General features: G+C 36.8%; 1 protein-coding gene across 1 annotated transcript in view; it reads left to right on the top strand.

Annotated features, from left to right (window-relative positions):
* ACOXL (acyl-CoA oxidase like) overlaps window positions 1-26,660 on the top strand; it is a 511,038-nt gene that overhangs the window by 321,795 nt on the left and 162,583 nt on the right. The window contains exon 13 of the mRNA XM_044659510.1: window positions 13,016-13,127. Within this exon, the coding sequence (XP_044515445.1) occupies window positions 13,016-13,127 (112 nt within the window). The remainder of the gene's footprint in view (window positions 1-13,015; window positions 13,128-26,660) is intronic.

Raw genomic sequence — 26,660 nt, 5'->3', positions numbered from 1 at the left:
GTTGTGAAGAGACTGTGCTAAGCACTGAGGATAGTTGAGGCTTCTGGTGCAATGAATTCATCAGTGATAGATAGAAAACAACCCATCTATGGCCTTCAATTCTATGCAAATCTAGTCCATGTCTTTCAATCCAGTTCAGTCCCTTAAGTATTTATTTAGTTCCTACCTATCTCTAGGCACTGGGCTAGGCAATAAGTATTCAAAGACATAACTAAATATGGTCCATATACTCTAGCAGCTTGTGTTCTTTTAGAATTACATAACTATCATGCAGAAAAATAAGTAAATACAACATATAAATACATAAGTATGAGTGTATGGAGTATAGAGTATACAAGAGGATATAATGGGAAATAAACATGGAAATATAGCTTGGAGCCAGTTTGTGAAGGTCTTTAGGTACCAAACAAATGTGTATGTATTATACTGTCAAGGCACCAGAGTGGCCAAAGTATCTTGAGCAGGAATTGTCATAGTCAGACTAATACTTATCAATTTGGCAACTATGTGCAGGATGGATTAGAGAGGAGAAACTGGATTCAGAGTCATTCAGAGACTCTTAGAATAATCCAGGTAAAAGAGCCTGAACTGGTATAGTGGCTATATGTATATAGTAAAATCCTACAACAAAAATTTATTCAGCACATTGGAGGATTAGGCTTTTGAACTTTTTGAGGATGCCAGTGGGATGTTCATCATTCTATCCATTCTTTATTTTCCATTCTTGTTACAGTATATGACTAGTCTACATACTTCCTGAGACTTGCCAGTTTTTGACTAAGTCTTTTTCACCATTTCATATGTATGTTACCATTAGCCATATGCTGTAGATTACTTATACCTACAAAAGAAAGAAAGAAAGGAAGAAAGAAAGAAAGAAAAAAGGAAGGAAGGAAGGAAAAGGAAGAAAGAAGGAAGGAAATAATTTAAAAAACAAATAATAAACATAGAAGGATCTTTGATATGCTACTACGCTGTCAGTTTTGTGCTAATGAAATTGTTTTCTACTGTCTGTGAAAGCCTACCTATTTTCTTTTCATATCCATTGTTTATATTCTTGATGTTCTCAGACCATTCTCATAAAGGATTTATGAAGATGATTAAATTAGCATCTGAGTATTTTTTTGGTCAGGACCAGCTACTCTTTCTGATTTATTTACTTGAGTCTTATTTCTACTTTACTTTGAGGAAATGAGGTACATATACCTACCCACACATATAACATCAGGTATCAGTCTCCAAATTTAGTTGCACTATCACATAGAAATGATGATAAATAAGTTTAATTTCTTATTAGTTCTTCTCTTTCCATTTATATCTGTAATATTTTACAAGATAAACCATTTTAGTTGAAAGTTATCCCCTACATTGCTTATTGATAAATGTTTCATTCATCCATTGCCTTTTTGCTATTTTGTGAGATAATTTTTCTCGTAATTCTATCCTTCTTTTTTGAACCCCTCATTGTAGCAATTGTCTATCAGCTGAATTTCACTAAAAATGGTGATGATGTTAAGTGTTTTTGCTTGTATCCATTTCCCACTTTTCAACAACTTTTTCTCATTTTTCTCATTTTCTTTTTTCATTTTCTCATTTCCTCCTTTTTCTCCTTTTTTCCTTTTTCTCATTTTCTCATTTTCATCCTTTCCCTCAATTTGGTATTGATTTTAATCTTTTCCCTAAATACTCCATTATCTGAGGGTATATAAATAGCTGACTTTGTAATTTTTTCACACATCAAGCAGATATTTTTTTGTTTAATTGTTTGTGTGTGTGTGATTTTACAAAGCAATAAAATTCCACAAAGCCACCAAGATGATGAAAGGCCTTGAGCTTGTGCCATATGAAGATTAAAGGAACCAGGGATTTTTGTCCTGGAGAAGAAAACATTTAGAGAATATATAATCGCTGTATTCAGAATAGATAGTTCTACTTGAGCTTAAAATGTAGAACTGAGAGAAGTTGGTAGAAATTATACAGAAGTAGATTCAGAACAAATGTCACAACTACAAAATAAATAAATAAAATTATAACAATTAGAGCTACTAAGATTTTTTTGATTTGCCCTTACTCAAAGCCTTCATTTATAACCATTTGGATTTTATTTTCGTGGTGAAAATTCTTGTTCACATATGCATCGTACTAGATGGCCTCCATAAATCTGTTCCAAAATTCTGATTCTATAATTCTGTAACCTGGTTTGGCATCTTCATTTGCTAACTGAGCAAATAACATAATAGTAGTCATGATTAACTATTTGGGTGTGATAATTCAAATAGTACTAAATCCACTTCATAGAACCTTTGGTCTATTTCATTGTCCTTCATCTCTGAGCCCTTCTTCATGCCTTTTGCTATCAAAAATCATCACCAGTGTCATCTGTTCAAATATCTTCATTCAAAGTTCAGTTTAAATTCTATGAAACCTTTGCTCCTTTTCTCTGCTATAATTTAAATTTTTCTTATGCTCCTCAAATTTCCCATAATACTTTCCCCAGGCCTACTCTATTACTTTTCTCTTGTATTTTATTTTTTGAATATTTGTGTTTTCCTCTATTAGACTGTAACTGCCTCAAGAGAAGTTTGTGTTGTAATTTTTTTATACCTATCACCAGGCTCATTGCATTATACATAGTAGGTACTCTAAAAATGTTTATTGAATTTAATTATGTGATTAGCCCCACGTCACAAAGTGGCAGATCTGGTACTAGAACCCAGGAGCCTTGACTCCCAATTTAACACTCTTTCTTTTGTATTGTACTATCTCCCTTGGTTTATGGAGTATCAATGGACCTCAAGTTGTTAGAATTTGCCTATTGTTTCTAGATTGTTTTTTATCACCTGTACCTAAGAATACTAATCATTGGTGCATTGTAAAGATGGGATCCAGAGGCTATGATGTGGATATTAATTAAACATATTTCATGTATATTATCATTAGAAATATATAGGAAAACTAGACTACATGGCAAGAAGGGTAGAAAAGATATCATGATAGAAATGGTTATAGAAGGCTTTCCCTTCTTGACTCCTTGGAAATTCTTGACTCCTGATGATGGGAGGAAATGAAAATTTCAAAGCGGGATAAAACTCAGGTTAAAACTACTGATGTCTGTATATGAACCAATATTTCAGTTTCCCAGTGTGTGAGAAGAAAAACTGGTCCTTTTCAGAGAAAGTCTAAAGCCATCCCACTATCTTTTAATGAGTAGACACAAAATATGAGATGATATATGAAAAGATCTCTGTAGTCCTTAGAATCCCACATAAATTCATGAAATCACTGTCATCTTCATTAGCACATTTCTGTTTCCTTCTTCCTTTAATTGAAGGAATACATAAACCATTGCAAGAACCATTTTCACTGAGTACCCTCTTTGGCTTTGATAATCAATTTCTCAGCAAATGCTTATTAAGAACTTGCTATGAGCAAGGGAGTTAGTTGAACAGAGTGAACAGAGCATCAGGATTGGCATCAGGAAGAAATGAATTTAATTCTGGCTTCTGACTCTTACGAGCTGCCACTTAATCCCTATTTGCCTCAGTTTCTCATCTGTAAAGTGGAGGCACATTGGAGAAGGAAACAGAAAACCACTCGTTATCTTTGCCAAGAAAGCCCTATAGACAAAAGTCCACAAAGTCATGTAGAGTCAGGCACAACTGAACAACTGAAAATCAGTGACAAAAGGGCAAGGGAAGTACAAACTATGTCTAAGGTCTAATCTTTCACCCCCAGGCTCTCTAAGTCTTATTATTATTTTCTCCTTTTATGCTTGTCTTTTTATAGGAATTTCATTATGTTAGTTTTGAACATCCAGGCCTGGGAGAAGAGGGGAAGGTGGAGAAGGCATCTGACGCATGGAGCTATACCTGGAAATCTTTTTTGCCTTCTGAGAAAAACTGTTGGTGGGAGGCACCAATGACATATAAAGCAGTCTGACCACAGTTGCAGTTCCCTTAATAGAGAAGGTGGCTACTTTCCCAAATAGTGAAGTCCTTGATCTTCATGTGGTTTGGGGAGAGAAGCAAGGCAATCTAGAAGAGGGTACCACAATGATGGGACCCTGAGAGTGGTGTGCCATAGGCCAGCAGAGGAACATGAGGCAACTGAGGAAATAGTTGTTGCTATTGTAATAATAAAGAGAGCCAGTAACCAATATTTGATAGAAGGGAGATAGAGAAAGTCTATGAGATGAGTCTCTCTTCCAGCACTCCCCTGAGGCCAAATATACACTGGGAGACTTTAAGGGGGTGTCACCCCAAAACTGGGTGACCTGGATGGTCCTGCTGCCCCACAGGAGCTGGGGGCAAGGCTTCCTTATAAGAGGAGGTATGTGGTACCCCAATCCAATCCTGAATAAGGACAAAGTTCACACAAACCTCACCCCAATCAGTTAATTTCACAGCAGGTGGTCTGGCTTTAAGATGGAGGTAGCCAGACCAAGGTGTGGTTCCTCTCTCCCTCTTTGTCTCTCAGGCACTCTGGAACACTATTTGACTGTTGAATGGCTTTTTATTATTCACAAATCAGGGATTGGGAAAAGGGGTGAAGGGCAGAGGGATTTGGGCATGCCTTCTTCACTATTCCTATGGGGTCCATCACTTAGGTGGAAAACTTAGTGATTCCCATTCCTAAGCTTCTCCCCTCACCTCTTCTTCTATTTCTATTTCTATTTTTCTGTTTCTATCCTTTTCTATAATTGTAAGTTTTGACTGAAAGGGGTCTCTCAGCAAGATTGGGTAATGAGTGAAGGAGACTAAGAGAATTACTCCCAAAATGGAGTCCAAAAACTTAGCTGTCTCAATGGTTGAAGTCTTGATGGGTGAGATGCGATGGAAGAGCTTTGATCAAGTAATCAGGGTTTTAATTTCTAAAAGTAAGATCCTCAGGAAGCCCTCAGGACTGGATCTGAGCTGGGATGCCCACCTCCTTTCTCTCAGTCCTCCTCCTGAAGACCTCTCCTCCTTCTCCTCCTTGGAGAAATTCCTAGAATCCTCTCTGGTATCAACTGTCAGCAACTGCCTTCTCTGGCTCCTTTGGTCCCATCCCCCTTGCACAAATCTCATCCTTACACTATGGAGAGGAATGATATCCCTTTGGAGATGACACATAGGCCCTTGATATTCATGCTGAAGGCAAGACCAATGGGTCCTATACTATGCTATGTTCTATACTAGTTATACTTTTGCTGATGGCTCAAGTTCTATCTTTCCTGCTGCCCCTGCTCTGAGAAAATACTTTGAGAATTGGTGTATGAGTATTATGACAACATAGCCCACATGAACACCTATAATTGGTTTCAGAGATGGTTACATTGCCAACTAGAGTCAAGAATGGTGCAGAATCTGAGAAAATTTGAATGCATGCATAAATGAATGAATATCCAGAGAGGCTTTGGAGAGTATTATTGATATCTAATAAGTCCAGAGACCTTTGGTGAAAGTGTCTGTGTCATCCTTAGGAGGAGGCATGGGCAATGGAGAGATCTGCCAAGACCCAGCTCAACAATAACTGTTAGGGTCCCAAAAGGCAGCAAGGAAAATGACACAAAACAATTGGGGCATCAGGAGGACCCCTGAAGAGATCCAATAGAGGGGAGGAAGGAAGGCTGGGGGAGGGAGAGCTACCATATTCCCTAGTGACCTGAGGTAACCAACCAGTCTTTAGGATTGTTAAGCAATTGAGAATAGAGGGGGAAGGGAGAAGAAGTAAATGGATACAGCAGTCTTGGTAAGGTAGCTGTAGCCTGAGTAGCAGCAGAGCAGCTGGTTTGTCTAAATTGGTCAGATTTCACAGCTGTTTCAAGTGAGTCAGACGGAACAGTTCCAGCTCAGCCCTGAGGGGGATGAGGTTAGTTCTCCTTATATGTATGTTTGAGTAAAATGCTGTGGATATTCAGTTTTTACCAGTGCAACTACTGAGGTGTCTCCTGGATTTGATGTAAAATTTGAACTAAATTAATTCCAGCTTTTCTTTCCTGACTGAATTAATTCTATCTATCCTCTGGGCAAAATCTGCTTCCAAACTCGATCCCAAATATTCTTTCTTTTAATTTGTCTTCTGTAGAACAGGATTGTCAGATTTCTGTCTAGGAAAGGCTTATTCATTGTGGGAGTGGGGCTGACAAAGACTTACCCATATAACCAGTCTATATTCCTGATATAGGCTTTGTGTTACCCTCTCATCTCATGGAGGGTTCAAGTACGTTTTAGGGAATTTTATTACTCTCTTTGTAGCTTCAAAGGACTGAGAAAACCTGAGATAACTTATTCATGGTGAACCCATTCCCTTCTCCCCCTACACGAAGACCAAGTAAACTAAGGATGATTCTATACTTGTAGTTACACAGTTCCCAATAATACATTAAATTTTACTTAAAGATACAATATAATAGCAATGAAACTAATGTTAAGAATAATAGCTAGCATTTATATAATTTAAATATTTGCAAAATGTTTTACAAATATTATATTATCTTCACAATAACTCTAGAAGGAAAGTGTTAGTATGATTCCCATTTTACAGATGCGGAAACTGAAGCACACTGAGGTTCAGTAATTTGTCCAGGGTCACACAACTAGTGTCTGAAGCTGGATTTGAACTCAGGCTTTCCTGACTCCAAGCCCCAGGGTTCTATCTACTGAACCATCTAGTTTGCATGTTGTCTCTCCCATTAGGTTGTGAGATCTTTGAGAGTAGGAACTTTTGCCCTTCTTTGTATGCCTAGCATTTATTATAGTACCTGGCATATAGTAAGGGCTTTAATAAATGCTGATTGACTGTCAAAAAAGAAAGACGGAGCAAATCATTTAAGTAAATTGACTTTATTATGATCATAAGAGAGTATCTAAATCCAAGTACATTGACAGCAGTATGCTCACAAGATGTAGAGTCTAAGGGTCTGCAGACATTGCCAGTAGATTCTGAGCCATTGAGCATTACAGCTGACAGATATTTATAGGCAGAGTAAGAGTATGACATGAAAACTTTCTTGCCCCTGAGATGCTTCTCCTGTCTCTTTTGATGCCTACAAAGGTCAATGACATAATATAATACATCATAAAACCCCAGAAAGAGCTGGTCTTATGCTCTTTAATAAGTATCCATAACTAAACCACTCTTACACCAGTTTTTTTTTGAAGAGAATAGTTATTCTGTTACATATTCTTGCCCTAGATGGAAAGTAGAGACATCTAAGGCAAGACAACTGGTGGGATGTCTCTGCCTTTTATGGACTGACTTCAAGAGTTCCAATCCCTCTCAGAAAAAGAATATGAAAACTAAATTATAGTCTAGGAATAACATGATTTTATCTGATTAATAATCTACTTTGATTCTATAATCATTGATCACTTTCAGGTATACACAGTTATTCAATCAACTAATAATGGGGACTATCACCTATTATTAACAGTTACAACTTATCAAATTATAGTCATATAAATGATTAAAAGCTAAATAATTGTAATATCCTTTTCATGGCTGATAACACAACTACTTCAAAACAATAATCCTTGACTGAGCACAGAGATGTATGTAATTCCCAGGCAGTTATGTTCTTGCTGAGATGAAGGAGCTGCTTGCCTGATCCCATGGTGCTCTGATTTTGGAAGTAGGAGAGATGGTCATGGTGGGAGTAGTCACCTCTTTCTTTCTTTTTTTACCTTATTATATTTTGCAGTACACTCTGCTAGTTTCTAAGATAAGGTTGCTAAATTTCTAGAGAGTCCTTGGATCACAGAATCATAGAATTGGTATTTTGGAAGTTATTTAGTACCACTCATACCTCTCCAATTCCAAAATATTGGATCCAAGTCATACACAGCAAATGGTCATCCCTCCACCCTTTGCTTGAATTCCTCTCATAAAGAGAACCCACTGCCTTCTAAATCAGCTTGTTCTTCTTTTCTCTGGAGCAGGCTGAAACTATAAGTTTCCTTACTCTCTCTTTTCTTCTGTTTGCCCCTTCTTTTGAATCACTTCTTTTATTCCATCATCCCCAGACTCATCTAAATTGGAGAGAAGAGGGAGGAGAAACTGTACACATGCTCTTTCAAGGTACATAGATACTTGGGCAAGTAGATGACACAGTGGACAGAGTGCAGGGCTTGGAGTCAGGAAGATGAGTCTTCCTGAGTACAAATCTGGTCAGACACTTACTAGCTGGGTGACCTGGGAAAACTATGTAACTCTGTTTACCTCAGTTTCCTCACTATCAAATGAGCCGGAGAAGGAAGCAAAAAACCAATCCATTATCTTTGCCAAATAAAACCCCAATGGGGTCGTGAAGAGTCAGATACAACTGAAATGACTAAACAACTACCAACATAGATATCTGGGGGTGGGGTTGGAGGAAAAAGAGTAGATTTCTTACTGGCTAATTTTTTCAAAATAGACTTGGCATACTAACAGCAATACTGAAGTAGTAAATATTTTGGTTCTAGCCTATTCATCCTTATCCTGGTTAGTATTTTTTAAAACAATTCTTCCTTTTGTATACCCTAATGGAGTATTTTATATTAAGCTCTCTTTTTCCTAAGCCTGGAGAAGTTTTATTGAGGCCCAGGTTGGATATATGATTCTTGATTGACTGAGAGATCTTTGAGTTCAGAATGCTAAATAGGGAAGTAGGGCTTTTCCTTTTACCCATCCTTGAATAAGACTTTCCAAGCATCCATGTTTGCACATGCTCCTAGAATTGGATCTTAACTGGCCAGTGTCTTGCTGTTTTATATTTTAAGAATATCTCATATATTAATATTTTGATATTTTAGCATTTCCATAGATGGTACAGTGGATAAAGTGTGCCAGACTGGGAGTCAGAAAGACCTGAGTTCAAATCAAGCCTCAGACATTTAGTGGCCTTATGACCCTGGGGAAGTCACTGAACCTCTGTCTGCTTCTTTTTCCTTACATGTAAGATGAAGATAATATCATCACCTATATCCTAGGGGTGTTGCAAGGTTCAAATGAAATAATAATTATAAAGAACTTAGCACAGTGCCTGGCACATTGTAAGCATTATATAAATATTATGATGATTCACGATATGCCAAGAAATTTCACTTGTACTTGTTTTTATTTTATTTCATGTCATATGTCCTCTGGCTAAATGCCTAGTTTCAGGATGGTTATTGCTGGAGATAGGCAGAGCATCTGGGATTTTAATCTTTCCAGGAAGTTACCCTCAAGGGGCTAATAGGAAGATTCCCACCATGGGCTGGCAAGTTTCAACATACACTGCCACTGGTTCTCTACTGGCATTCTTCTTTGCTCAGAACTCATACAGTACTTTTGCTTAGATGACTTGAATACCCTGATTCAATCTGTGCATTATCATTATTTGTGAATGGGTCAGCCTCCAGCTGTAAAAATAAAATAGGCAAGTACCCAAATAAGGACAAAGACCAATGGAAATAAAGGTTGAAAATTGATTCCTGATACTTTTGATAGATGTTATCAAAGTATCTTCAGTAGTAAGTGAAGTAAAGTTCAAAGATGAACTTCCCTTCAGGGCCAGACAGAAGGAATGCTAAAGAGATTCTTCTTATAGAAAATAAACTCTTTATTTAAAATATATATAAAAGGGAAAGGATTTCTAATTCTAAGATATTCTAACTCCACCCAAATAAACTCTCTGGTCCCGCAAGGAACTGCTTCTCCTGTAGTTCGCAGGCTACGCTAATCCTCCCTGATCTAACTAACCCAATTTATACTATTCTAAGTAAACCTAACCACTCTGACTCTTAACTTTGCCTTTAAGTTATAGAGATAACTAAGGCTAGCTGGTTGAGTTTCCACAAGAATCCAGTTGGGTCTCTGAGCTTTAACAGACTCAGAGTCCAAACCAAAGACCAGGTTTTGTTTGGTCTTTTCAGAGTTTAACCAATCTATAGACAGTAACAGATAAATGAATAGTGTTTCCCAAATTGGAAAAGAAAACACTCTGCTCCTTCAAGTTTTTCACTCAGACAGAGACAGAAAGAGGCAAAGATGTTACCTTCTCTAGCCCTGAGAGAGAAAGAAAACTACATGTGGCTCTTTCGACTGCCCAGAAGTTGCCTCCTGGAATGCCACACCCAGAGCGTGAAACGGTCATAGAAATGATGGTTATAATTGCCACCACTTGAAATTAACACTCTCTCTCATCTCTATTTGAAACTCCGATGCTTCCTCAAGCCAGCTTCTCTACTTCTTATCTTTAAACTAATAAAACAATACTTATTTTCTAATATCATCCTTATACAGCTCAGTGTTAGACTTGAGGTCAAGAGAAATCAGTCAAGTCTCACTCCATACACTTATTAGCTCTGTGACTATAGGCAAGTCATTTAAACTCTTAGAGCTTCATATTCCTCATTTGAAAAGTGAGGATAATTCAATTTGATTAAATCTGAATTTATCACATATTTGCTATTCTAAAGACGCTGTACTAGGCTCTTAGGATACAAAGTCAAAAGAGAAAGACAGTTCCTTCCCTCAGGAGCTCTGTTTGTGGTACTTTTCTCACAAGGGGGTTGTGGGGAGAGACAATTTGGATGTGCTCTAAAAATGGTGTTCCCATCCTTATTATTATGGGTAGGCACCGTGTATTCTTCATAAGTGTGTTTTGCTCCCTCTTTCTAGTGCAGTGACTGACATATGGTAGCTGCTCCAATGTCTCTAGAATTTAGTTATCTGCATTCATATAATTCCCCATTTGCCCATGAGTAGCTAATTTTCTGTTCAGAGATAGCCAAGGGCAAAATTGAAAGTTTTTGTCAATCATTTTTTAGATGTGTCTGACTCCTCTTGACCCCATTTGAGGATTTCTTGGCCAAGATATTGAACTAGTTTGCCATTTCCTTCTCCAGCTCATTTGACAGATGATGAAACTGAGGCAAACAGGGTTAAGTGACTTGCCCAGGGTCATACAATTAGTGAGTGCCTGAGGCTAGATTTGAACTCTGGAAGATGAGACTTCCTAACTCCAGAGAAGGTACTCTATCCACTGCACCTACTAGCTACCCTAAAATTGAAAGGAGTTAGATTATCTTTGTGTCTCCAGCCTCTCCCTTTCTCCCTTCTATGTTTCTATCCACCTTCAGGTATCTACCTGCTTTTTTTTCCTTCTTCAGAAGCCTGCTCTCAGGAAAAGTTAGACTACTAACTATACTTAATTTTCTGTGACTTTAAAACCAGGTGTAATCTCTTCTACTATCATTCACCTTTTAAACTTTCTCTCTCCCATCAGAATGAAGTCATTTTCCCCCTTTAAAGAGATTTCATGCACCAGTGAAGAAAAGACAAGGGTGTATGCGTTTGCATGGAATAGGAAGCCTTTCCTGGTACCCCTGAAATGATACTCAAAAGGCAGCCACTTGTTCTACCTATAAATAAAGCTAACTCTAATATTATTCTTGATCTATATCTGTATAATATATCTGTATGTCTATATCTATATCTTTATGATGACAAAAGTTAGTCAATTGGCAAAAAAAAAGTAAATACACTGGGAAAAATCATTCTTATTGTAGCATCCATAGTGGCACTATGGAATTCTGTGAGGCATCTTTGACCCCTCTCAGGATCATGGATGCTACAAAACTTACGACATGGGTGGGAGATACAGAACCTGTGCCCACGCTCCTTCTTGAATGGCTAACAGAAAAGCTGCTCTAATTTTACCTCCAACTTCAACCCTACCATCATTCCAGCAAGTAGCTTATATACACTGAACTTAGCAGAGAGCCATTCTGACCATTCTCTAGCTGCAACCAGGACCCATAGGAGCTCCTGAGTTCATATTAGCCTCAAATCTGCCCTTAGTGATTTCTAATAACATAAACCACATCTCTGGCTTTGGACATAGGTGCTATCCGGGATATCAAGTCTCTTCATATTTGAATTGAATCTTATCTCTAGCCACACTGAAGTCAGGGTATAAGAAACCTGGATTCTAGGCCTGAGCATGCCAAATTCACTGTGTGATCTTGGGTTCCATCCTCTGTTAAACAAGGTGGTTTGGATTAGGTATTCTCTATGTTCTTGTAGTTCTCACATTCTAAAATGTATTGAGTCTTCCAGCAGGAAGAAGTCTATAAGTATAAAAGACAGTAGTGTACACTGAGTATATTGAGTCTATAAAGTCCCAATCCACAGTCCCCTAAATCCAAGTAGCCACTCAGTTATCGCGCCCTATTGTACTGTCAGGAGGAAAAACAGGGAACTTTTAACTAGACAGCATGGGATCTCGAGAGAACATCAAATCTATTTCTTCTGTCTCCAGGAAAGATTGTGAACTTAACTCACCCAATGGTATAGAGTGTCTTAGAAAATCCAGTCCATGTGTTTTAGTGTCTGACTTTACAGTTGATAAATCTTTTTCTGCTATTTCTTACCTATGATAATTTTGTTTCAATTTAAAATGATTTTTTTTCTAGTGAAAAAAAATTTTATTCTATTTTATAGAAGCAGTATGACATAAAGGGGGGAGTAGAGGACAGCTAGGTGGTACAGTGGAAGTAGTGCTGGGCCTGGAAGTCAGGAAGACTTTTCTTCCTGAGTTCAAATCTGGCCTCAGAAACTTACTAGCTATGTGACTATAGGCAAGTCATATAACCCTGTTTGCCTCAGTCTCCTCATCTGTAAAATGACCTAGAAGAGGAAATGGCAAACCACCCCAGCTTCTTTGCCATAAAAACCTCAAATAGGATCACAAAGAATTAGATACAACAGAAATGACCAAACAACAAAATGGCATAATGGATAAAGTGCTGAGCTTACAATAAGGAAAACCCGTATTCATACCCCCCCATCTGACACTAAGTAGCTCTGCATCCCCCTAGGCAAATTCCTTGGGCTCTTTGTGCCTCCAACACCTCTGTGGGTCTTACTTTACCAGATTAGAAATGGGTTCTAATTTCTACTAGAGAAAGTCCTCACATTGGAACATTGATCAAATCTTTCTAGTACTCACAAAATTTGTTTATTCAATACAATGGATAACATTTGATTATTGTATTTTTTCCTTCAGTTTTTTGGCATTTAACATGGATGCTATTGGTAATCTGACCTTCCTATTGAAAGCAGTGAGTTTTCGGGAAAGAGTCCTTCAACGAGGATTGGCGGCCAGAATTTATTATAAGGTAATCAGATATTGTATCATTTTTCTTTTTGGTTTCCTCATGGGGTATAAACCTGATGGTGAAAATCTGCTAACCATGATAAGGCATGAGTAGGCTTCTTCGTAATAATGTATTTCTGGAGCACATTTGGAACCAGACTGACATGTGACTCTTGTAGATTTTATATTGCAAACATTCAGAAGGCAAAATCTCTCTCTTGAAAAACATACTTTCTTTATTTTATCTTTGAAAATTTTATTTAATTAATAAATTTAGAATATTTTTCCATGCTTACAAGATTCATGTTCTTTCCCTCCCCTCCCCCCAACCCCTTCCCATAGCTGGTGTGCAATTCCACTGGGTTTTACATGTGCCATTGATCAAGATCTATTTCTATACTATTGATATTTGCACTAGGGTGATCATTTAAAGTCAATATTCCCAATCATTTCCCCATCCACCCATGTGATAAAGCAGTTGTTTTTCTTCTGTGTTTCAACTCCCAGAGTTCTTCCTCTGAATGTGGATAGCGTTCTTTCTCATAAGCTCCTCTGAGTCGTCCTGGATCATTGCATTGCTGCTAGTAGAGAAGTCCATTACATTGGATTGTGCCACAGTGTATCCATCTCTGTGTACAATGTTCTCCTGGTTCTTCTCCTTTCAATCTGCATCAATTCATGGAGGTCATTCCAGTTCACATGGAATTCCTCCAGTTCATTATTCCTTTGAGCACAATAGTATTCCATCACCAACAGATACCACAATTTGTTCAGCTGTTCTTCAATGGAAGGGCATTCCCTCATTTTTCAATTTTTTGCCACCACTAAGAGCTCAGCTATAAATATTTTTGTACAAATATTTTCCCTTTTATCTCTTTGGGGTACAAATCCAGCAATGGTATGCCTGGGTCAAAAGGTAGACAATCTTTTAAAGCCCTTTAGGCCATCCAGAATAGTTGGATCAATTCACAACTCCACCAGCAATGCATTAAAGTCCCAATTTTGCCACATCCCCTCCAATGTTTATTACTTTCCTTTGCTGTCATTTTAGCCACTTTGCTAGGCGTGAGGTGGTACCTCAGAGTTGTTTTTATTTGCATTTCTCTAATTATAAGAGATTTAGAACACTTTTTCATGTGCTTATTGATAGTTTTGATTTCTTAATCTGAAAATTGCCTATTCATGTCCCTTGCCAATTTGTCAACTGGGGAATGGCTTGATTTTTTGTGCAATTGGTTTAACTCCTTATATATTTGAGTAATTACATGTGTCAGAGTTTTTGGTTATAAAGATTTTTTCCCAATTTGTTGTTTTCCTTCTAATTTTGGTTGCATTGGTTTTGTTTGTACAAAACCTTTTTAATTTAATGTAATCAAAATTATTTATTTTACATTTTGTAATTTTTTCTAACTCTTGCTTGTTTGTAAAATTATTCCTTTCCCGAAGATCTGACAAGAATATTATTCTGTGTTCATCTAATTTATTTATAGTTTCCTTCCTTATATTCAAGTCCTTCACCCATTCTGAATTCATCTTGGTTTAGAGTGTGAGATGTTTATCTAGACCCAGTCTCTCCCATACTGTTTTACAATTTTCCCAGCAGTTTTTGTCAAATAGCGGATTTTTGTCCCAAAAGCTGGGTTCTTTGGGTTTATCATAAAGTGTCTTGCTTAGGTCACTTACCCTAAGTCTATTCCACTGATCTTCCCTTCTGTCCCTTGGCCAGTACCATATTGTTTTGATGACCACTGCTTTATAGTACAGTTTAAGATCTGGTACTGCTAAGAAGAACATACTTTCCATATCATCTCCTATTATATCATCAAAACAATGGTAATGACCCAGTAGGAATGAAATTTGTTGTAAGCTCCATGAGGATAGAGACCTTCACTTTTCACAATCCCTAGAGTACTTGGGTCTTTAGTCGTTCAGTAATTTTATCTCCATTCCCAACACAGATTGTAAACCTTGTAGTTAAGCCACATATGGCATGTAAATCCATTCCCCCTCAATCCTGTGCCATTCTTGTCTATGTTCTTCCATAGGTCCTCCATGAAGGATCCATCCATAACATGTGGAGGTCTTTTTACAACCTCCATATTGCCTTGCATATAGAATAAGTGTACTACATTTATATGTAATATAATATAATAGTATTTTTGTACAATAATGCATTTCTATTGAATGGATGGATGATTGGATCAATTCTCAATTCTTCTATTACTACAAAATCAGTGGTTGTTTTTTTTAAACCACCAATAACTACGTTACAAAAACTGATACTAGCCATTCAGTTATTTTTAAATTATATGTACAATATGGTACAGAAAGTAGCTGAATTGATATAGAATCAAATAATCTTGGTTCAGATCCCAGTTCTATTACTTACTACCTTCATGACCTGAGATAAATCATTACCTTCGAGGATTAAAAAACCTCTAAGGTCCTTTCATGTAACCTACAATATAACTAATCTACAATAAAGGTATACTCCCATGAATCACTGTCCTATTCAGCATCTTCTTGCAGCCACATTAATATATCATAACCAAACTCTGCTATGCCATGAAACTCCAGTCAATTGCTAATTGACATATTAATTATTAGCTATGTGACTATGGGTAAGCTCTTTAATATCTCTAAGTGACAAGATCTTTATTGTAAAATGAGGATAATAATAACAGGCCACCTACCTCATAGGACTGGTATGAGGATCAAAGGAAAGAATGCTAATGCATTAGAAAGAATACTAGATATAGGATCTAGAGGATCTGATTCAAATCATGCCTCTGCCATTTATTTTGTATATGATCCATGGAAAGTCATTTCAAATCTTTTGGGTTCCATTTCTTCATCTTTGTAGCAGGTTGAAATAGACTGACTACCCATATTTGGATGACAGTCATGTATATGTTACTCTTCCTTAGCCTATCACTTGCTTATTTACTATGTATTTAATTAATTTTATCCTCCTGAACTCTATAGCAATTTAAGGGTATGTAATAATTTATTTCTCATTAATAAACTTATTTCTTATTAAATAGATCAATCCCCTCACTACATTAAATATCAATTATTTAATGATAGAGGAACCCTTTCCCAAAGAAAATTATTCTTATTTATCTTTAAATAAATATAAAATTAGTGAATATATAATTTATTAATAAATTACAATAATAATAAACATGAAGACATATATAACTTTTTAATATCTTGGCTATGACCAGTGCTTGAATTATCCCAAACTCTGAATATATTAGTTGACTCTTCTTCAATTGCCTGGAAATTTAGTCTAGTACTATTCAGATCTCTTAGATACTGACTAAAGTCATTTAAAAATCATAAAAATTTTCTTAAGATTAGTTTTTTATTTCTTTATCTTACCTTCAGTAAACACAGGAAACTGTTCTTGCCAATTAAATAGAGATTCTTTATTGGATTCTCTTTGTTAAGCTTCTTTATAACATCACAGTTAACTGATTCTCACAAGGAAGAAGTTTCTCCTCAACTCCTTGTCTTTTCCAAAGATTTGTCATGTATTCTGATATATAAAATATATATACCTTCTACTTGAATCCACGTGGAAAATACTTCACTTTAAGCCATTTTCTCAATTGACTCTTTTAAATTAACAAAAGAAACATTTTTTAAAATTCTTTTAGAATTCCTAAAGTTAGTAATTTCAAATATGGTCTGTGTACATTTGAAATAGGATTTGGATTAGATAACCTCTGCCAGGCTCTTTCTATTTTTAAACCTATGTTCCTAATGTATTGAAAACTCTTTGCAAAACTAAAACTTGTCTGAAAATCTCCACTATTACTGTTATTTTAGCATTGTTGCTATGAAGCTACACATGTAAGTATGATTTTACCTTACCATGAGTTTTGACAAAATCAATAATAACATTAGGCATATTTTATCTATATGAACAGGATGGGCAATTTGAGTCCCCAGGTCAAGTAATATAAGAGGAAGAATATGCCCAGAATTCATTATTTATTCATTTGCAAATATTTACTGAGCATCGACTTTGTGCAAGATAATGAGCAAGGTGGCAGTTGATAGAGTGCCAAGCCCTGAGTCAGGAGGACTTGAGTTGAAATCTAATTTCAGAGACTTACTATCTGTGCGACCCTGAGTGTGTTGCTTTATCCTCAGTTTCTTTGCCTCAGTTTCCTCATCTATAAAATAAGGTAGAAAAGAAAATGGAAAATCACTCCAGCATCTTTATCAAGAAAATCCCAAATGAGATCACTAAGAGTCAGGCATGGCTCAACATTGGCAACAAATGAGCCAGGTTAGCTTGGATTTAATTGAATAGTCCTGAGGATTATTTTCACTTAGCATACTGATCTGAAGTCTAAAAGGAATATGAGGAAAAACTGTGCCCATTTAGGTTTTGATATACTCTGGGTTGGACTAAGAAATTAAGTGGAAATTTTGGGGGAATTCTGTGGAAGGGGCAGCCAACATGTGAAGGCTAGTAGTTGACAAAGAAAAAGTTCATAAATTCACAAATGCATAAATATATGTATATTATTGCATAATATCAATATATTTGATCTTTTAATTCTATAAATATATAAAATTGATTTTTCATACTTAAAACAGTAAAAAAGTTAAAATTAGAGAAAAGAATGTGAAAGTCAATAGACAATGCATAAAAGCTAGAAATGTATGCTAGCTTAAAAAGTTTAGTAACTCATAAAAGAATCAAATGTATATATTTTTAAGTACAATATTACCCATACAGTATGTATTTCACTATTTAATACCATAATTGAATGGTTTCACAATTTTTCCCCAAAAAATTAATTTTGTAGTAAAAGAACTGTGGCTCTGTACACTAGTTTTGGGATGCCAAATATGTTTACAAGTATGTTTGCAGTGATCTTTGCATCACAAGTTTCTCATATCTCATGTCATTTAAATACCGTAAACTCTATTAAAATCATGGGCTCTAAAAATAATGTTCCTACTGGTTTGGAAAGTGCTCCCAAGAACAGAGGAAATTGATGAACTTGAAGGATAAGGTAGAATTGTTAGGTATGCTTCAATCAGCTAAAATAATTGCTGCAGTTGGCTGCCATTATAGCAACCATAAGGCATATCCAGAAAAAAAGAGAAGGAAATCTGTGAAATCCTTGCTGCAGCTTATGCCAACTGCAAGGGACAAACTGCAAACTTTGTAAAGTATAAATCAATACTGTGTATTGGTTCTAAGGCAGAAGAGAGGTATGGGCTAGGCAATGGTGATTAAGTGACTTGCCGAAGGTCACACAACTAGGAAGTGTCTGAGACCAGATTTGAACCCAGGACCTGCCATCTCTGGCTCTGACTCTCAGGCCACTGAGCCACCCACCTGCCCCCACCCTTCATTATTTTTTAACTTCATAGGAATTGCATTAACCAAAAGATCTGCATCTCTCATATAAAAAAGTATAGCATTCTTTTGGGTATAGGATTGTTATTACAAAAGAGGCATTCCTTGGGGCAGCTGAGTGGCTGAATGGATTGAGAACCAGGTCTAGAGATAGGAGGTCTTGGGTTCAAATATGGTCTCAGACACTTACCAGCTATATGACCCTGGTAAGTCACTTTACCTGATTGCCTAGCCCTTACACTCTTCTGCCTTGGAACCAAAACATAGAATTGATTCTAAGATGGAAAGTAAGAGGTTTTTGTTCTTTTTTTAGAAGGTATTCCAAAGACTCTGGATTTATATGAGAAAAGGCTAAATCCTTATATGATTCCCTAAAGGAAAATGGAAGTAAAGGGTCTACTCCTATGGATATTTGGGCCAGAAAAGGATGGTTTCAACATTTTTTTAAGGTTTAGATGAAGGCAACATCAGTGGACAGAGAGCCAGACTTAGAGATAGAAGATACTAGGTACAAATCTGGCCTCAGACACTTCCTAGCTATGTGACCCTGGGCAAGTCACTTAACTTCCATTGCTTAGCACTTACTACTCTTCTGTCTTGGAACCAATACATGGTATTTATTCTAAGATGGAAGATAAAGGTTTAATTTTTAAAAAAAAAAAAGATTTAGCCAAGTAATGTAAAAGTAATGGGAGAGGCAGCTAGAGAATTTCCTAAAATGCTGAAGAAACATTGAAGAAAAAGGCTACAAACCTGAAGAGATATTCAGTGCTGATGAAACTGCTCTATATTGGAAAAGAAACACCTTGGAGGATTTATATAAGCAAAGAAGAGAAGTGAATCCCAGGTGTTAAGGCTACAAAGGGTAATCTTTCTCTTTTGTGCCAATGTCATATGGTTCAAAATAAAGACAGCCTTGATATATAAAGCTGCTAACCCTTGGGCTTTGAAAGGAAAGGGCAAGTACCAACTACCTATTTTCTGTTCAGTAAGAAAATATCCATGTCCAAAGCACTTTTCCTTGACTCGTTCTATCAGTGTTTTGTGCTGGAGGTTAGAAAATACCTTGCCACTGTATAAACACAATTACAAAATACTTTTCACACAAAGTCAGACCTAAACAATCAGAAAAATAACAATTACTCATGGATAAGCTGAGTCAATATATTAAAAATGACAATCCTACTTAAATTGGTTTACCTCTTTAATACCATATCAAACAAACTACCCAAAAATTATTTCCAAGAACTAGAAAAATAATAGTGAAATTCATATGGAAGAACAAAGAGTCAAGAATATCAAGTGAGTTAATGAAAAAAAAAATATATATATATATAAAGGAAGGAAGCCTATCTATATCAGATTTCAAATTATAATATACAGTGATAATCATCAAAACAATTTGGTAATGGTTAATAAATAGAGTAGTGGATCAATGGAATAAGTTAGGAAATCAATGCACTATAATTAATGACAATAGTAATCTAATGTTCAATAAATCCAAAGATCTAAGCTGTTGGGGAAAGAATTCACCATTTGACAAAAACTTATGGGAAAATTGGAAAACAATATGGCAGAAACTAAGTGTAAACCAACATCTCACACCATACACAAGATAAAGTCAAAATGGATTCTTGGGCTAGAAATCAAGGGTAATACCCTAAACAAATTAGAGGAACGTGGAAAAGCATACTTGTCAGACTTGGGATAAAGGAAGAATTTATGAGTGAACAAAACATAGAGAACATAACAAAAAATGATATAGATGCTTTTGATTGCATTAAAAAGGATTTGCAGAACCAAAACCAATACTACCAGGATTAGAAAGGAAACAATAAATTGGCGGAGAGAGTATTTTATAGCAAGTTCTTCTGACAAAGGCCTCATTTCTCAAGTATGTAGAGAATTGAGTTAAATGTATAAGAATATAAATCATTCCACAATTGATATATGGTCAAAGGTACATACTGACTGTTCTCAGATGAAGAAATTAAAACTATATATAGTCATATAAAATGCTTCAAATCATTGTTGATTAGAGAAATGCAAATTAAAAGAACTCTGAAATACCACTTCACAGCCACACATACCAATTCACACATGATTAATAAATAGATTGATTAATATGACCAAAAAGGAAAATGATGAATTTCGGAGGGTATGTAGGAAAATTGGAATGCTAATATAGTGTTGGTGGAACTGCAAACGAATACAACCCTTCTGGACAGCAATCCAGAACCCTGCCCAAAGGCCATAAAACTATGCATACCCTTTGACTCAGCAAAACCAAAGAGATCAGAGAAAGGGGAAAAGAACCTATTTGCACAAAAATATTTTTAACAACTCTTTGTAGTGGCAAAGAACTGGAAACTGAGGGTGTGTCTATCAATTGGGGAATAGATGAACAAGTTGTGATGTAATGGAATATTACTGTACCATAAAAAATGAAGGACAGGATGAATTCAGAAAAACCTGTAAAGACTTACATGAACTGATGGAAAGTGAAATGAGCAGAACCAGGAGAAAAGTGTACACAGTAACAGCAATAATGTATGATCATCAACTATGAAGGGCTAAGCTATTATTAGCAAAGCAAGGTCCCAAGATTAACTTTAGGGACTCATGATTTTTTTAAAAAATGCTATCCACAAAAACAATGTAGTCAAAATCAGAAGGGAAACAACAAATTGGGAAAAAATCTTTATAACGAAAATCTCTGACAGGGGTCTAATTACTCAAATATACAAGGAGCTAAAGCAATTGTATTAAAAAAATCAAGCCATTCCCCAATTGATAAATGGGCAAGAGACACGAATAGGCAATTTTCAGGTAAAGAAATCAAACGTATCAATAAGCACATGAGAAAGTGTTCCAAATCTCTAATAATTAGAGAAATGCAAATCAAAACAACTCTGAGGTATCACCTCACACCTAGCAGATTGGCTAAAATGAAAGAAGGGGAGAGTAATGAATGCTGGAGGGGATGTGGCAAAATTGGGACATTAATGCATTGCTGGTGGAGCTGTGAACTGATCCAGCCATTCTGGCTGGCAATTTGGAATCATGCTCAAAGGGCTATAAAAGAATGCCTTCCCTTTGATCCAGTCATACCATTGCTGGGTTTGTACCCCAAAGAGATCATAGATAAACAGACTTGTATGAAAATATTTATAGCTGCGCTTTTTGTGGTGGCAACAAATTGGAAAAGGAGGGTATGTCCTTCAATTGGGGAATGCCTGAACAAACTGTGGTATATGTGGGTGATGGAATACTATTGTGCTCAAAGGAATAATAAACTGGAGGAGTTCCAGGTGAACTGGAGAGACCTCTGGGAACAGATGCAGAGCGAAAGGAGCAGAGCCAGAAGAACATTGTACACAGAGACTGATATACTATGGTAAAATTGAATGTAATGGACCTCTGTACCAGTAGCAATGCAATGACCCAGGACAATTCTGAGGGATTTATGGTAAAGATGCTGCCCACATTCAGAGAAAGGACTGCAGGAGAGGAAACATAAAAAAAACAACTGCTTGAATGCATGGGTCAGGGTGGACATGATTGAGGGTGTGGACTCGAAACTACCACACCAATGCAACTACCAACAATTTGGAAATTGGTCTTGATCAAGGACACATGACAAAACTAGTGGAAATGTGCATCAGCCATGGGTGGGGGGAGTGTGGGGGGCGAAGGGGAAAGTAGGAGCATGAATCATGTAACCATGTTAAAAATGAATATTAATAAATGTTTAAAAAATGCTATCCAAAGGCAAGGAAGGAATTATTGGAATCAGATTGCAAATCAAAGCATGACATCTTTCACCTTATTTCCTTCATGAGTTTGTTATTGTTTCTGTAATATGTGTCTTCTGCCACAGCATTGGGAATATGGAAATATGTATTGCATAAAAGTACTGGTGTAACCTATAAAAGATCTATAAGAGAATCTACCTCCTCAGGGACTCAGGGTGAGACTCTGAATTGAAAAATGTTAGAAAAAAGTTGTAAAAAATTGTTTCTATATGCAATTAAAAAAAAGATTAAAAAAGAAAAAAGAATTCATTGCCAGCAAGGGATTGCCCTTTAAGGTATTTTTACCTCTGGACAATATCTGGGGCTACCCAATATGCCATGAATTCCATGTTCAACGCATTGGAATCATCTCCTGCCCAGTAACACAACATTTCTCATTCAGCCTCTTGATCAGGCAGTAATAAGGACATTTAATGCACATTACACAGGTTATTCAATGGAGGGGAACATAGAAATACTATTGAAGAAAACCTTGACAAAAACAATGTAATTAAAACGTGGGAGTTCAATATTGTTGATTCCATTGCCAAAAAATGTTACATGGATTTTCCAGACTGCAGGGGCATAGTCCCCAAACCCCACAATGTGGAAGGGATACGTGTATTTCTGATTGGTAGCCCACTCAGGTCTGATCTACCAAGAAAATGTTCTATCTGTTCCAGAAATTATGATTCTCCGTATGTGTCCTTTCCACTCTGACAAATACACTTGATATGTGTGTGCATGTACATGGACACACCCCATATACCTCTCTGATGAAAAGACGGTGCTTCATGTAAAATCTATATCAGATTACATACTATCTCGGGGGGGGGGGAGGAAAAGGAGAGAATTTGGAACTCAAAATAGAAATTCTAAAATTTCTTCAGATTATTTTTGAGACTCTCACATATGATCTCTCAAGTATTATGACATGCTGTGATCTTACAGTGATCTTTGCATCTCAAGTTTTTCATCTCTTGTGTCATTTTTTTACATGTAGTTGGGGGGAATAAAATAATATTTTTTGAAAAAGGAAAGAAAAGAGGTTGCTTGTTAACCTAAATGAAAGTCATTGCTGTGACATTTCAAGTAGCTTATAAACAAATGAAATGCCAAAATTTAGTATTTCTGGTTATACTCATTAAAAAAAAACAACAAAAAATTTGGAATTCTTCATGGTATACAAAAACAGCTAGAAGCAATAGGAAATGCAGGACAGTGTGAAAAGGGATAGGGTAGCAGCCCATTCCACAGAAAATCTAATCATAGAGTCCACAAGATGGGGAGAGGGACAACTCGGAGAAGGAGGGGCAGAGGGAGACTCATGCAGGACCAATAGAAGACCCTAGAATAAGAGGCTTGTAAAGTCTCTGAGGAACCCTTCATAGGGAGAGCATGCATGTGCCTCCTACAATGTCAGTGCCTTTTGGCAAAGAGAACTATTTGCTTTATGCTAGGCATTTTGTAGTTTTTATTTTTCAGTTGTGTCCAATCCTTTGGGACCCCATTTGGAATTTTCTTGGCAAAAAAAATCTGAAATGATTTACCATTTCCTTCTCCAGCTGATTTTACAGATGAGGAAACCAAGGAAAATGGAGTTAAGTGACTTGCCCAGGGCACACAGCTAGTAAGTGTCTGAGGCCAGATTTGTGCTTAGGAAGATGAGTCTTCTAATTCCAAGCCTAATACTTTCCACTCTGCCACCTAACTGCCCTTTGCTGGATGTAGCTCTTCTTATTACCAGGAGGAGAGTATTCTTTTTATATTCACTAGGACTGTTTTTGTTTGTTTGTTTGTTTGTTTTGCTTTTCTCTTTACAGTACGTGGCAAGGAGTAAGTGATTAATACATTCTTGTTGGCCAACTGTATGACCAGTGCCCACTCAGATTAAATTCCTAAGAAATACTGACAATTTATTTGTCAATCAAATGCTCCTCCAGAACTATAAGTAGGTGGTAACTCATGAAGTCTAAGATCTGAGTTTTAGTGGGTTACAAGAGAGAGGGAAAGGGGGAAGGAAAGAGGAGAGAGGAAGTTGCTGACCTAACACAGTAAATACATTCGCTGAATGGGGCAAACATTCTTTTCTAACACAATAAAGCAAGGTATGAAATGCAGATTTCTCTGGAGAGGAGACAGTGTGAGAATTCAGTGATAAATGATTGCTGAGAGAAGATCCTTTCTTGAGATCAAGTTTAGACAGCAGAGGATATCTAGTCTCAAAAATGTTGGGAGGAAAGAACATGGCAAACAAATGGCAAAAAGGCATAAGAGATATTTTTGTTTCCTTTCTAGTATTGCAAAGTGTTGCCTCTTGCTAAGCCCTACAACTCTTCTCTCCCTTTTTAAAAAAAGTTTATTTGTTTGTTTATTTATTTATTTAGAATATTTTCCCATGACATGAATCATATTCTTTCTTTCCCCTCCTCCAAACCCCCTCCCATAGCCAAGTAGCAATTCCACTGGGTTTTACATGTGTCATTGATCAAGAACTATTTCCATATTATTAGTATTTGCACTAGGGTGATGGTTTGGAATCTATGTCCCTAATCATATCCCCATCGAACCATGTGATCAAGCAGTTGTTTTTCTTCTGTAAGCTCTTCTCTTTTGTCCTTAATGCTTGCAAATGTTGCTTTTATTCCCTCTTGGAATCCTTTGTTTAACCATGTCTGTTTTCTTTTCCCAAAGTTCTATCTGCCTCATTTCATTCAAGGAGGAGGACTTGATTCTCACCTAAAGAAAATTCTGATAAGGATCCAAAATGTTGTCTTTTTCTTTTATGAGGGTCTTGGCATATGTACAGACCCCATCAGTGTATTTGGCTGATGCAATGTTTCCCCTTGGGGGATAATGCTGGGGAACTGCTTCCAGAAGAGCAGTGACAATATGTGAGGGAGGTGTTGTGGAAAGACTGTGGAGCTTGCCTGGACCTTTTGTAACTGATTCCAGGGGCTTAATCACATAGTTAGGAAAGACCTTTTGGGACTGGCTGTGTAACAGGGATTGTTGGCATATTCAACAAGATCTGAGTCAGCTTCTGCATCTTCTTTGCTTCATTCCTCTCTGGAAGAGTTTGGTGGCTATCTCTCACAGCATTTAGTGAAAGACTAATCTAAGGGGAAAAACCTGAGGGCCTTTTCCCCCTCCAAGGCCATGTATCCTAGAAATGGGCCTCTGTTTTGGCCATTTTGTTCATTCTTTTCTGTTCTAGTTTCAGGAAATGGAATCTCTGACCATGGTTAGGAAAGTGAACCACAGGAATATGGGCAGTCATAATCCTGACCAGATTTTATCCCTTTTTATGTTTTTATATTTATGTTTTGCTTAGTTTTTAGTGTAGCATCAGTACTCCTAGGTGGAAGGAACAATCTTTGGAAGTGGCCCTTTTTTCCCAGTGGAAAGACTTATCTGGCAGTCATGCCACATCTAGATTTGGATTTTGTGAGTCCAATGAACTGAACTGAATTTTTATCCAACTCTCCAGATACCAAAGTGGTGTGAGGGAGAGTGTGCCCTAGAATTATTAAGGGAAATAGTTGTATTTTTTTCTGGCTATATCTTCAAAAGAAATATCTCTTTGTAAAAGCTACCTGATACTGAATGGTTAAATGGAACTGCGGTGCTAGTCACAGGCCCCCAAAATGAAGGGAACATAATCATCAGAAGCTTGAGCCAATGGCAAAGGGAAGAGACACCTCATAAAGCCCTCAGGATACTCTGAAGGAGCAACTTAGAAAGCCTGGTTCTGGGAAACTGGACCCAAATATATTCACTACCCAAAGAACCACCAAATGTTAACACTGAAGCTCATCTACTCCACTTGTCTTATTTTACAAATAAGGAAATTGAGGTCCAAAGAGATTAAGGTTACCTCATAAGTTAATCACAGAAAGGCTTGACTAGAATAAAGATCTCCTAATTCAGAGACCTTATTCAGTTTTCTTTCTACTGGGGTCATTTAAATTCTCTGGATGATTTTCCTTATCTTTAAAGTGAGGGGGGTATTTTAAAAAGATATCTAAGCTCTTTTCCAGTTCAACAATTCTGCGATAGTATATGCCCCTCAGAGAAAAGAGGGTATTGGATTACAGTCATTTAATCAGATACTAGAGGTTATAATAACCATTTCAATTAGATAACAGCCGTGGGAGTCTCAAAAATAATCTGAAGGCATACTGAGTTTTGGCAATGCCCCAGGAAAAGTATGTGTGAGAGAGTGTGTTAAGCTATAGTAAATTAGCATTTTCTCTTTTAATAATGCACTTTCCCTTTCTCTCCACGAGTCCAAATCTTCCTACTCATCATTCAATACTTGGCTGAAATCCTTCCTCTTAAAAGCCTTCTCATCCCAAACTATCCCATAGTCCTT

This window comes from Gracilinanus agilis, chromosome 2 (genome assembly GCF_016433145.1).
Source record: "Gracilinanus agilis isolate LMUSP501 chromosome 2, AgileGrace, whole genome shotgun sequence".
Classification (NCBI taxonomy): Eukaryota; Metazoa; Chordata; class Mammalia; order Didelphimorphia; family Didelphidae; genus Gracilinanus; species Gracilinanus agilis.
This window is presented reverse-complemented; position numbering and strand designations above follow the sequence as displayed.